The sequence below is a fragment of the Pygocentrus nattereri genome, chromosome 6 (genome assembly GCF_015220715.1).
Source record: "Pygocentrus nattereri isolate fPygNat1 chromosome 6, fPygNat1.pri, whole genome shotgun sequence".
NCBI classification, from domain to species: Eukaryota; Metazoa; Chordata; class Actinopteri; order Characiformes; family Serrasalmidae; genus Pygocentrus; species Pygocentrus nattereri.
Genome location: NC_051216.1, coordinates 12701676 through 12715172, shown reverse-complemented (window position 1 = coordinate 12715172; position 13497 = coordinate 12701676). Strand labels below are relative to the sequence as shown.

Sequence of the window (13497 nt, the reverse complement as noted above, 5' to 3'; positions counted from 1 at the left end):
TAACGTCTTATTTTAGTGACATAATTATTTTATTTTGAGAATGATATTAGGAAACTTCAGCTAATGGAACAGCATCTGTAATATCAGGGAGACCAACATAGCAAGGGGTGCTACAAGGGTCACCACACCACCACATCAGCTACTGCAGTACAGTTACAGTTTTCAAATTTTGACTAAATCTGATTTGATGCATACTTCTTTGTCTGACCAAAGAGGTTTGTTAAAATTGGAAAAGAATGCAAAACATTCCCCATGTGGCTCTGAAGTTTTTATAGCCAACAAATGAAATATTGTGGTCAGGGTCTCTGTGCAATAATATCAACCCCCGATTAATGTCTGTAATTATACACCTATATAGTGAACCTATGGTGCATGGACCTGGAAGTGGAAGTGGAAAGTGTCCAGTGAGTGAATTACAAGACAGGGATTCATAATAAATCAGACAGTGACAGAAGCATTCACTTGAATGCATGAGAAAGAGCTTATAGAAAAAGTTTGTAGAAAAACATATGAGCAGAAGACAGTTATGCAAATCTGATAACGTATGTGCCAGTCTCGTGCTTTGCACGACAGCTGAAGGCAACGGTTTACTGAGAAGGTATTTGTTTATGAATGGAGGTGCTGTTGAAATGGGAACAGCATGCTCACCCTGCTTCCGTGGAGTTCTTGCTGGCGCTGCAGGGCCTGTGTGACCTGTTTGTCCGCTCTGTGCAGCTCTTGCTCTTCCCGCTGCAGAGCGTGGGTAGTGCGCAGCTCCTCTATCAGCTCTAACCGCTTCTCCTTCCCCTCCAGGATCTGTCCAGCAGCAGAGCACAACCAGTTACTACCTCACTCAGCAGCCATGCCAATTAAAACCTCACACCAGCCATGAGAGAGAGAGCAGTGTCTGAGGGATAAAGATGTGTCACAAATACACAAACTGTAGGAAAGATCTTTGGATTCCTCGACTTATTAAATCTTACTTCATAAAGGTCAGTGAAGATCTGTGAAGGTTAGGTGTTTCTAACAAAGTGGATGGTACATGAACACATACAGTAGTACAAATTTAATTTCTGGTTACAACAGCCATTACCTCTGTGGAAAAATATATTCCAAATGTATTTATTATAATTTAATAATATATTAAATATATTTTTGCAATGTATAAAAATGGTCAAAAATGTATCAATTATATATTTACAATGCATTTTAAATGTATTTTCCTAATGTTTTTGATCAAATATATGTTTGCAATGTATGAATATGGCAAATTTATTTTTATACATTTTTTTTATCAAATATATTTTCCATATATGACAATGGCAATTTTTTTTTTGATAGATATATTTTAAAAATGCCCTTATTTTCATTTGTTGTTATATTTTTTCAACTCTGTGTAGGTTTAACAAAGGTTACAGATATAACTAAATATAAATCAACTAAATGAACGGTATGGAAGTCTAATTGTACTTTGTATTCACCGCATACGTATGCAGTAAGACACTCACACACAATGTATTTCAAATAAACAAGATATCAAATCATAGCTGTATCAATACCTACAATTGCTTTTGCCATGTTAAAGGTTCAGTGGCTAATAATAAAAATGAAGATGCTAGAATACAAATTAGTTTCAAAAGGTATCCAAACAGTAAAGCGCATAAGACAAGCATTTTCAAATTTAATCAATTAACCAAAACCAAATTTAATTTATAAATACATATATTTATTTTATTTTGCATGGTCCATTTCTACACTTAATATCCCCATACATTTCTTTTTTATTTTATTTAAAAAAAAACTATATTAAAATATGTTTGTTTAATATAGCAATATATCCTGAAATACATTTTAGTTTTTGGAACATATTTTGATATGGATTGCAATGTATTTAAAATGTATTTCAAGTAGATAAAATACTTGTTAATAATTTTTTTCCATTTGGGTAAGTACAAGTTATATATCTTGCTGTGTCAGGAAGAAAAGCAGAAAACATATTTAACAGGGTGGTCTCTAACTAGCACAGTACTGTATATCTTTTGTATGTGGGCAGATGTGTACACATATACTAGGAATGCCCAGTTGATACTGGAGCCAATCCTGGCACATTTAATGGGTTGTTATTGGTAGTCTGATAGCCTGATCAAATTTGGATCCTTTTATTAAGGATATTTTACCTTATTCTTCACGATTTATGTCACTGTCGTGAGGTAATCAGACATTATCTATTGACAGGAAAAAAAGATTCTGAATAATTAAATGTTAAACCCAAGGCAGAACAGCACCCAAAGAAAACTTATTTTCCCAAATTGACCTATATTTTATAATTATCAGCATTACACATAAAAACTCAGTAGCGCTGTATAGGTTGAATGATCATTATGGATACTAAATAAAATGGCTGTTGTGTTGTAGACATCACAATCCCTAGGTCTTATCACCACCACTGTAAAGAAATTCAGAGCCAAGTTTCTCTACAATGAACCATTTCACATCAAACCATTATGAATGACTTTGTTTACATCTCAAAGGTTGAATTATGCAGAAATGATGAAAACATGTGGAATTCCACTTTAACTGTCTGCAGTGGTGCCATTTCCAGTTGTCACCAAGTGGTTTAATGATGCTCTAGTGATATTCAGTGTGGAATTTTTATAAAGTGGAAAACAGCCCGTATTTTGCTTATGTCAGCAACTGTGAGCGACTTAAAATACAAATGTAGCACATCCAATATGTCATAACAATGGTCATTTCAAGAAATCAGTAGCCCCCCACCCCCCTGAAAAAAGCAGTTTAAACTGTCACACCATGTCAAATGAAGTGATTTTATTATACCATTTTATTCTAACTAAGCCTAAACTGGATTGATTTTACTAACTTCAATGCAGTGTGGCTATATTACCTTCATAAAATCAGGGTTGTTTAATAAGGCAAAAGGATTTTACATGGTACATCCCAAACACACAACCACAGCTATAAAATTCTCTTTCTCCATCCTCATCTGTGTGTACCTGGTTCTGAATGGATCTGCCCCGGAGCAGCTTTTGCAGGTAAATCACAGCAAGGTCTCTCTCCTCCTCCCCCTGCAATATGTATAGTAATTCCCATTTAACTCACTGATTCACACAGTAACATTCCTCTCATGGTCTTAATGCACCACCATTTACATTATATAAAGCAAGCATCTGCTATGACTAAACAGTATAATACTGCTTTACACCATATGAACATTTGCTATGGACAAATTGTGTAATATGCTTTAAGTGACCGCTGTAGAAGAGATTACACTGATTACAACAGCATTAAAATGATGGAAGCTTGTTTTGGCATGCAAATTACTATTATTGTCTCGTAGAACTGGCTCAGGAAAAGCAGGTTGTGCTGAAAAGCATTAAGCAGGGTGTGTAAATGTGTACAGGGAGAGAGAACAGTACCTCAGGAGGCATGTCAACCACAGGCGTTGGGGGGCGAGGAACTGGTTTTTCCTTTTTATAAGGGAAACGTAAAGGCTTCTTCTCTTCCACCCGGATCTTCTCATCTTTCAAAGCCTGCAACAGATGTGTGATATAATATCAGTCTCAGTTCAATTGAACTTTTTTCCTTTCCTTTCATACTCGTTTGAATAAGACATTAAAAATGGTTCACTTTTATCAGGAGATACTTCTGAGGAGATTAGATATAAGATCATCTGCATGTACAAAGAAGGTGAAAGTCAAAGAAAAGAGAAAAGAAAAAAAAGTTTACCAAACTTCAAACAGTCTATCATTTTGTTTCATAAAATGTATTCCAGTCTTGTAAGTAAACCTCCCAACTCTGCACTAATACTGAAATAACAAAAAAAAAAAAAATATATATATATATATATTTTTTTTTCTGTTAAATATGTTCCCTGCTTTTTCCTGGCACTGAAAAATGTATGCCTTGTACTTAATGATCATAAAAAATGAAGGGTGCTCTCTGATTTTTGTACAGTACTGTACATGAACTTCAGTGTGTAGTGAATGTAAATGAAAATGTCAATTACAAACTGTGTGAATTCGTGTGAATTTAACTGTACATCACTTGCTTTGTGGAAAACTCCCACTGCTCCTCCACTCTCCCCCTCTTCCGAACGCTTGATTAAAAGGAATCAGCAGCACTGTGTGATTCTCACCTGATGAGTCCTCATCAGTTCCATCTCCCTGCGGGCGGAGCGCTTGATGAAGCCCTTGCTCTCTGCGCGTTTAGGTGCTCTGATTCTCGGCTCCAGGACTGATGCTGGGAGACCTGCCTCAAGCTCCAGCAAACCTTAGACACAACCAGTGATACATACATTACAGCATGACATATTTGACGTATTTGTCTGAACACAGCTGGACACCACCTCAGTCGCTGCATTACTGGTCTCTCACCTCTAATGATTTTTAACCTAGTTTGTTACCACCTGTTTTCTTCCTCACTACTTTTATTTCCTTTGACTTTTATCCTAGTATGCTGGAGTCACTCATGTTGTTGCAGTGTGCTTCACCGAGGTTCTCAAGGCCAGCATGAGGATGCATTATGTTAGTTTAATTAAGAACTATAAAAGCTGTTTTATGGAAGGTGATCTAACAGGTGTTCTGATTAAGAAAGTGGAGTTTTATTGGGTCTCTTGTTGGTGGTCAGATTCAAGCAAACTTTCTTGGGCTACAGTTGGGGTCCGACAGAATTTTGTTGGAACACAGCTGACATCAGATTCAAAACTTATTGCCAAGGCTTGGGCTGAACTTTGCAGAATGTTCTCTGGTTTTATTTAGGTTTTAGATCAAAATTTTAAGCTCAATTACAGAGGGTGATGTAGAGACAGTGTGAAAAATGAATGTACCAAAGGTGGACTGTAACTAAGTAAATGTAATTTGTTACTGTACTTAAGTAGTTTTTTGTGTATCTTTACTTTATTGAAGTATTTCCACTTTGGGTGACTTTTCACTTTCACTCCACTACATTCAAATATCTCAAATATCTTACTGTTTACTCCACTACATTATGCAAAGTCTGTCGTTCCTTTTGGTTTATGTGTGCATAAAAACGTAACATGTCAAAACAAAAGAAGCACAAAGCAAGAGCACCAATCAGGGCAGAGCACCAGTTTTGAGCTTGTTTTGATCTGTTGGACATACCGACCCAATGCAAGCACACAGTTCAACGTCAGTACAGCAGTGTAAAATTTTGGGAGAGTCTGTTCGACATAAATGATGAACTAACCTAACTTTGTGTAAATAGAGCACAATATAGAAATATGTCCACATATGCAGTCGAGACTGACACCATTTCATTTCATTGTAAATTAGTTTTTGCTAGTTTATGTTTATGAACAGAGGCCTACAAATCAATATAGTAAAGAAAACTCATTTGTGATCCTGAGTTTAAAGCCAGTTTTATTAAACTTAAACTTGGAACTAAGTTACAAATAAATCTTAAAGTGAAACTTTGCTTGTGTGTAAAAAGTGATTTCAGAGCCACTCAGTTCTCCCTGATGGAACCTGTTTGCCTTCAGTCTTTTGTGCTATTCAGAATTTTAATGTCAGACTAATTAATGACATTCTATTAAAAGACTGGTTCACCAAGAGAGACACTGGAGTATTTTTACCTAAAATGAGTCTTGTTACAAACATGATAATAGGACATTAGAGTCATAATTAATCTCATAATTAAGCTGTGATGCATCTAATTGCATTCCTGAAAGTCTCCAGGACTGGAACTAGAGGATGAAATACACCAATACACACTCATATACACCGATACACTAGAGTCTGACCTTGGTAGGTGTTGAGGAAACGGTTCTTGACCACGTGGCGCTCAGAGTTTTGGTCAGGGAAGACACCATGGCGAGAGAGTGGAGCGTATGTCTGTGAGCCATAATCTGAGTGGTCGTTTACAATATCCCGCCGCTCCAACCTTCCCTCTACATTCTTCCTCTTTGCTGTGAGCTTCCGGAGAGCTGAGAAACACAGTGACAGAAAGGTACCAACCAGGACAACACAGTACATATTTCTTCTTTTCTGATGCAACAAATCATTCTCAGCATTTAAACAGGATTTCCAACCATTTTTTTAAGATTATGCATAATTAAACCATTAAAATGTAACAAGGCCATTCAAAGCAGTTTGATGTTAAATGCTCTGAAACTTACTAAGTTTTTCACAGTAGCAGTGATAGGAACCAGACATCTGAAGTACTGAATGCTTCTAAAAGCTATTTTTAGGTTTTGGTCAAAAATGTATTTCATGCCAGGATGTTGGAGGACAATATAAAATAAACAAAATTAGATTTACCACCATTAAACCTTTATCAGCATCACATGCAAAAACTCAGAAGACACATGTAGGTTTGCTTTTTTATAGAAAATCAAATGCCTATATTTGTGTTGCAGACATTACTATGCTCGGCAGGTCAATATCACTGTAAAGAAATGTGGGTGTAACAAATAGGATTTGCTGGCTTTATGTATAAGTTGCAACTCCATAAACTAGCTGTAGTGTGTCTAATTAAGGGGTGGAGCCAGGGAGAATCAGGAGCTGGAATGAGCCCTTCCAGTCTGGGCAGGTCTAACTAAAGTCTCACAGAGAGGGGGAGACATTGTGACTGCTGTTAAGCTTAAATACAACACACCATTTCACATCAAACCACCATCAATGACTTTGTTTACAACTATATGATGGAACATTAGTAGAATTCCCCATTAAATTGTATTACATTCATATATATATATATATATATATATATATTTTTGCAACATCACAAAAACAGTGAATTCAAAATGTGCTGTTCTTCCAGCCTAATTTCCATTTATGGACCATATGAACTGAGGAGTAAGTGGTACATTTAGAAACTTTAACAGTGTTTACATACTTTACTAAACTCCTGAATTTAATAAAAGCATGAAAAGATTGGTTTTCCATGATATGGGCCCCTTAAACATAATAAAGGGAAAAGAGAACTCTCCATTTTCCATTTTCATGTGAAGCTATGAGCTATCTTGGAATAACAGTCTGAGGCAACAGCTAATGAGAGTTTGATGGGGGCGAATACATCTATGTGCTCTTACACAGAACATAATCACTGCGGATATTCTGGAGGCGGGCCTCCTTCTGTCTCTGTAGCTGGGAAAAGCGCTGGTCTAGCCGCTCCGCAGTGTCCTCCTCCTGTACCGCCTCCCTCTGCCGCAGGAGCTGCATCAGCAGGGCCAGACGAGCCTCCTGCAGCCTGCAGCACACATGCAAACCCCCAGTCACACACATACATAAATACAACACATGGGCCCTCCTATACATACACACACAAATGCATGCAAACCTATGAGCAAACATGCCCACACACATGACCACATGTCCAAATTTGCATCCACACCCACACACAAACAAAATACGCACTCACTGGGAAGCCATTCAGAAATATTTCTGTAAAATCTGCCCCCAGAGTAGTTAGGACATGTGCATGACCACATTCAGTATATCAGCATGTGCAACTGGAGCTTTCTGTGTGTGCCTGTTTTCTGTTGCTGTCTTTCTAGCGCTACCCCACGCTGTCTTCCTTTCTGAGTGGATGAACACTCACATTCAGAACACAGTTCAGATCACAAAGCTCTTATTATTGAATTACTGAAGTTTAAAATATATTTCTCTCCATGTTTTTTTTCTCAGTTAGATTATCGCAAACAAAACAAAAATCTGTGAAATTCATTGTTAGATTTGTTACATTTCAATATCAAATAAATGCAACAGTACTCAGAAATGATGTTATAAAAGATGAAGAAAAGATTAAGGGACCCATCTCCTACATTTCTCTTATAATTTATTTTTATCCCTGAGATCCACTTAAACATGTATGTGGCTTTTATGTACCAAAAATGTACCACAGTCTAAAATTACTGTACATTAACCTTTTCCACCCAATCTTTATCTCCTAGAATTAAACAGGCAGTTCTGTTACAACATGTAACAAAACACTGGCATCTGCACAGCAAAACTATTCAATCATAGACATGGTTTCACCTGCCTCACAGTACACTGAGCTCTTCTCATATTCATACAGACATATCAAGATAGGCTTCTTACGGTAGTCACTGATGTTCACGGTTTTAATGGTGATACGCTCCTAAAAGTAGGCCTGTGGTTTTCATTGGTAACTGGGACAGATTTTCAGATTCATATCTGTTTCTCATTGTTACTCTGACAGGCCTCTAACAGCAATCGTTTATCATTGGTTGATCTAAACACTTGCTATCTGGTGTCGACTGGAGTTTTTCCTTACCACCACTGCCTTTGGCGACGCTCACTGGGGACTGAACCTGAATTTTCTTCAAAGCAAATGCTTGGTGACAATGTCAGCTGTAAAAAGCGCTATATAAATAAACTTTGGCATGACTTGATGTACTGTACAGATATACAGTATGTACATCAAGCATTCTGGACTGAAACTCTCCTTAAACTCTCCCATAACTTCACAGTCTAGGGCTTAATGAACTGCTTCAAAGCAGTTTAGCTTCATATATGGACTGTATTAACTGGGGAGTAAATAACAGGTTTTGAAACTTTAACAATGTTTGCATGCTACATTAAACTAGTTAAGAAACGTCACTTTTTCATGATATACATCTTTTAATCGTCAGAAACAGCTGCTTTGTTGCTTTCATTTTATAGGATTATGCATCCTCACAAAAGACTTAAGAGAATATCTTGGTGAAAAATTAAACATACACAATTTGCTTTTAACCTGAGCACAGACAGTCAGGGAAGACTGCACTGGAGCTGTCAGGCTTACGAACACACTTAGAAAAGATTTTTTTCAAGGATTTGTTTTCTAGTAAAGAAAATGGTTCTACACAAAAGCTTTTTGAAAAGGGTTCTATATAGCACCAAAGAGAGTTATTCTATTGTTACAGGCTTGACATCGTAATAACAGAAGAACTCTTTTTGGTGCTAAATAGAGCCTCTTTTAAAAAATTTGGCAGACGCTGTTATCCAGAGCGACTTACAGTTTGATCATTTTACACAGGTAGGCGAAGGTGGTGTTAGGAGTCTTGCCCAAGGACTCTTATTGGTATAGTGTAGGGTGTTTTCCCAGGTGGGGAGTGAACCCCAGTCTACAGTGTAGAAGGCAGAGGTGTTACCCACTACACTAACCAACCACATAGAACCATCTACAACACATTCTCAATCAATCTGAGGAACGCTTTCACAATGCAAAGAACCCTTTTATCATGCAGGGAGATCTTTGAGTGTTCATGGTTCTATGTAGAACCATTTTATTTACTAAAGAACCCTTGAGAAAACACGATTTTTAATAGTGTAGGTATGATGTTATGGATGTCTACAAAATACCCGGCAAGTGCCACAGCTCTCAAATCGTGTTGTTGTTAAGTGATCTTAAATAGACTTGCTCATATGGTTTCTGACACTATTCATATAGCTGTGGTTGTAAAGCAGTATCATAAAATTTGATTTTTTTTTTATTTGTCCATTTTTATAGATAAGCCATTTAGTATTACCACACAAGCAAGTCTATTTGGCATTACTTAACAACTCCACATGATTTTAGGCAAGCGTATGTTGGGATATAAGCTTCCATGAGTTAACTACCATGAAGAACGTTTTTTCACGCCTGACTTCTTGGCTGACAGACGACAGTGGTAAGTGGAAAACAGTTCAAGTTTAGTGCAGTGTTTAAGAGTCTGTATGTTTATTTGTGCAGAGTGGGTTATGCAGAGAGAGGAAGGGACCATCGCTTCAGGCTGCAGAGTCCGTAAGCTCAGCCAAGAAAACTGCTCCTCACCTCTCGATCTCCTGCTCCCTGAAAGCCCACTCCTTTCTCTCCATTTCATCCATCATCCTCTTCCTCTTCTCCAGCTGAGTCAGATCATTCAGCGGGGGCAGTGTAGCCTCCCAGGCTCGCTTCATCCTCGCCCTCTCAATCATCTCCACCTCCTCCAGCCCGGCAGGCAGCCCATGGCCTGGAAAACGCATGCACTTTCTTCAGTTATTCAGTGATCTCCATAAACTCTGATCCCAAGGTATAAATAAACAGATTACGTTTGCTATAATTGATTGAGTCTAGCCTCAGAAGATGTTCAGAAACTTCTGTTCAGAAGTTTGTGTTCAATAATTTAAAACTAGTCTTGCTGCAGGTATAAAATGATTAAGACACTACTACTCTATGACTTTACTTGGTTTTCAACAGAACTGCTGACGATTTTATGATAAAATGAACACCCAGAATTCCTTGCACTTGAAAAGTATGATCTTGATGCAGATAACATATCAAGTAATTACTATGAAAAGACATTATGTAATTTCTCATTTAACACTTTTACTTTAATAACTTTACTAACTTTTTTGTGTTCCCAAAAACTCAAAAATGTAATAAAACATTTAAAACATCTTAAAATACATTCTCGTGCCTAATATTTCAATCTATACCGTATAACTTACTGAATTAAAAAAGAACAATCATTAATGACTCACGATTCCCATCATGCATCCAGCCCAGACTCCACTGGGAGATCACAAGACCTCAGACAATCGTTCACACACCTATCAGCGTTCACAGTCTCCCAACTGCTGTCCACCTGTGTATGTTGTCATATGACTAGGACACTTCAGTTTATAAGCCTGGGCTTTAGTTAGAAAGCGTGAGAGGTATTGTTTCTCTGAGAACTTGCTGAGTGTTATATGTTCTGATTGCATTTGCCTTGTTTCTGACCTTCGCTTTGTTTCCCTGATTCTGCCTTTTGCTTAACCCTTTTTGTACTTTTGCCCTTTGTTTTGGATCCGTGTTTTTGAACCTTTTGGCTTGTTTTTTTCGACTACGTCTTTTGCATTATCCCTTTGTACCTGTCTGTCTGGTGTTATCATCATTGTGATCTCACTGTGTTTTTTGGATTTGACCCACGCATGTCATTTGATCACGCCTTTGCCTGACGATAATAAAACCACTGCATTTTTTATCTGCGAGCACAATTCAAACATTTTAACAGTAGTGTACACTTTTGAGCAAAATGTTAAAAATGGGTTTTACTTTGCAAACCAATTTTATTATCAGTCTTTGCCGATTAACTTGCATAGTTTACCCATACAGCCAGGGAGCGCACATATTCTGTATTTTCTTCCTTTCAAAACTATACAATTTGCAGTATTGTTGAGGAGCTCAAAGTGCTAGGAGGAGATAGCAAACTGCCAGAAACAGTGCTCCATCAGGTGAACTGTAAAAAAGAACTTTTTCTTTTGTTCATTAGTGACATGCAAAAGACAGGAGCATGATTATAGTCTACGTGCAGCAGTAGTATAACACCCTGCAGCTGGCAGTTTCCTGAACTCTTTATGGTTGGTTTTGTCTTTTTAAGCAATTTCTGCCTTAATTTGTGAAGTCAAGTTTTCATCAGCCATGCACTGAGAGAGGAATAAAATACTGCCAGAACACAGTGCTACATTTAACAAGAAAAATCAGCAGACAAACCAATAAGGTGAAAATAGTACAACAGTCAATAAACTCAATAAATACTGAGAATGAACTATACAGTACAGCATACAATAAACTAAACAGCAAGTATAGATCCTGTACTTAATATAGCAACTATACTTGCTGTTGGTATAGTTTAAGAAACAGACAGAAAACAGACGTACAGTCCTTGGCAGCAAAGAGCACTCTAGATGCAAAATTAACTAAAATGTATGTCTCACGTAACGTAACTAGGTGCAGTAGGTTGACTGTGGTAGCTGACAGTCAGGCTAGGATTGCAGTCCAGCATTAATGTCTAAAGATCAAGCAGATCTGTTCAGTAACCTGAGGACCAGTTTAAAGTAACTGATCATGAGTCTCAAATATTAGCTGACATGCTCTGTGACCTTCTTTCAGATGGGAGAGGTCATCTTGCCCCTGGGAACTGACTTACAAGAGGTAGTGGTTGAAATCTTCCCCTATAAAATGGGGGGACCCTCAAATAAAAATAACATTACTTCATTAGTAGACTACTAGCGTTGCTCTGGAAGCGACCCTGCCAGTCTGCAGTGACAACAGAGGAAGGTAAAGTTCAGTAACCTCACTGCTGGGCTTTAGTTACATTTAGGGCATCATATGCCTTCAAAAAGGGAAAATATGACAATGAGGCACCAGAGTGTAACAACTGTACTATTTAAGGTGGAACGGGAATTTTAGCTAGCTAGCGAATGAGACATCAGCATACTACTAGTGTTTTTAATGCTTGTTATGAGAAAAAGGACCATAATACACTGAAATGACCTCAAACTAAGATAAAACAATAGTTATGATCATTTTTTTCAGAGAAAAATGTGTAAAAGTGGTAGGGGCAAGGGGTGAAATGAGATTCGGACCCTAGCTCATAATGAGAAATACTGGATACGTTGCCTGTATTTGAGATGTTTTCACTTGTAATGCTATAATTTTTAGAGAATGGATGTACTGATGAAACATTTGAGAGTTAGAGAACTCTTAGGTTCCTCAAACTAAACGCTATATTAAAAGGTCTCCCACCTGCTTCTTCTGCACAGCATTCAAGCACTAGTTTGATTGAGAAAAACAAGATGTCACATTCCACTCACACTGAGCAAGACCCTGAGCTTTGGGTCTGTGTGGAATGTTAAAGAAAGAATAAAAATCAGCCTGCAGACTCCATGCTGACTCTTTGTCTCATTTACACTACTGGGATTTCCAGCTGATAGCCATGGTCAATAGACCATGGAAATGTAATTCATTGCAGACAGCATAACAGCAGGGTGAATTTATTTCGTAGGAAAATGTATTGATTAAACACATTCTAGACTTTAAAACCACTGCAAATTCCTAATTCTATCTTGGGGTCCCTACAATAACACAAGAAGGATCAACACACTTCCACAATCCCGGTTTAGCCTATATACAATCATGGAAAGTTAACCAGCAAGCGCATTCTTGGCTACAAGAAATATTAATGAGCTTTTCAAACACCGGCTTTAACTTCTGTATGTTTGTGGTCAGTAAGTAGGCTGTGCATGTGTGAGCATGCTTGCCTATGTGTATGCACAGTACACTAGTAAAACGTCTGGACACATTTTCCGTTTTTAACCATCTTCGACATTTTTCATTATCATTGACAATATCAAAAGTGTGAAATAGCACTTATGGAATTATACAGTGACTAGAAATATGTCAAGCAAATTAGATCTGCTATTTTAGGTTCCTCAAAGTAGCCCCCTTTGCTTTTAGTCAGGTTTTGACTGTTTTCTAAAGCAAGAGGAGCCACCTGAGATATTTTCCAGTAGGTTTTTAAGAAGCTCCACATATACTGAGACCTTGTCAGCTGCTTAAAACTTGTTGGGGAGCGTAAAAATATTTTTATTTAATATATTTGTCTGATAAATTTATCCATAGGCATAAATTTCACTATGTGAATTTGTCTTAGAAACACATTTCAAGCATATAAGTGTATGCTTCTACAGGAAAATGGTTTTAGCATTATGGAAAACATACCTTCTCAGTCAGATATGACCAAATGTTCAACTGGTA

General features: G+C 37.5%; 1 protein-coding gene across 1 annotated transcript in view; it reads right to left on the bottom strand.

The window, feature by feature from the left end:
• The window catches only part of cfap91 (cilia and flagella associated protein 91), a 35749-nt gene that overhangs the window by 13690 nt on the left and 8562 nt on the right, over positions 1-13497 (bottom strand). The window contains exons 7-13 of the mRNA XM_017713468.2: positions 9772-9949; positions 7046-7203; positions 5756-5938; positions 4133-4266; positions 3414-3527; positions 2991-3062; positions 649-795 (exon numbers count right to left, since the gene is read on the bottom strand). Of these exons, the coding sequence (XP_017568957.1) occupies positions 649-795; positions 2991-3062; positions 3414-3527; positions 4133-4266; positions 5756-5938; positions 7046-7203; positions 9772-9949 (986 nt within the window). The remainder of the gene's footprint in view (positions 1-648; positions 796-2990; positions 3063-3413; positions 3528-4132; positions 4267-5755; positions 5939-7045; positions 7204-9771; positions 9950-13497) is intronic.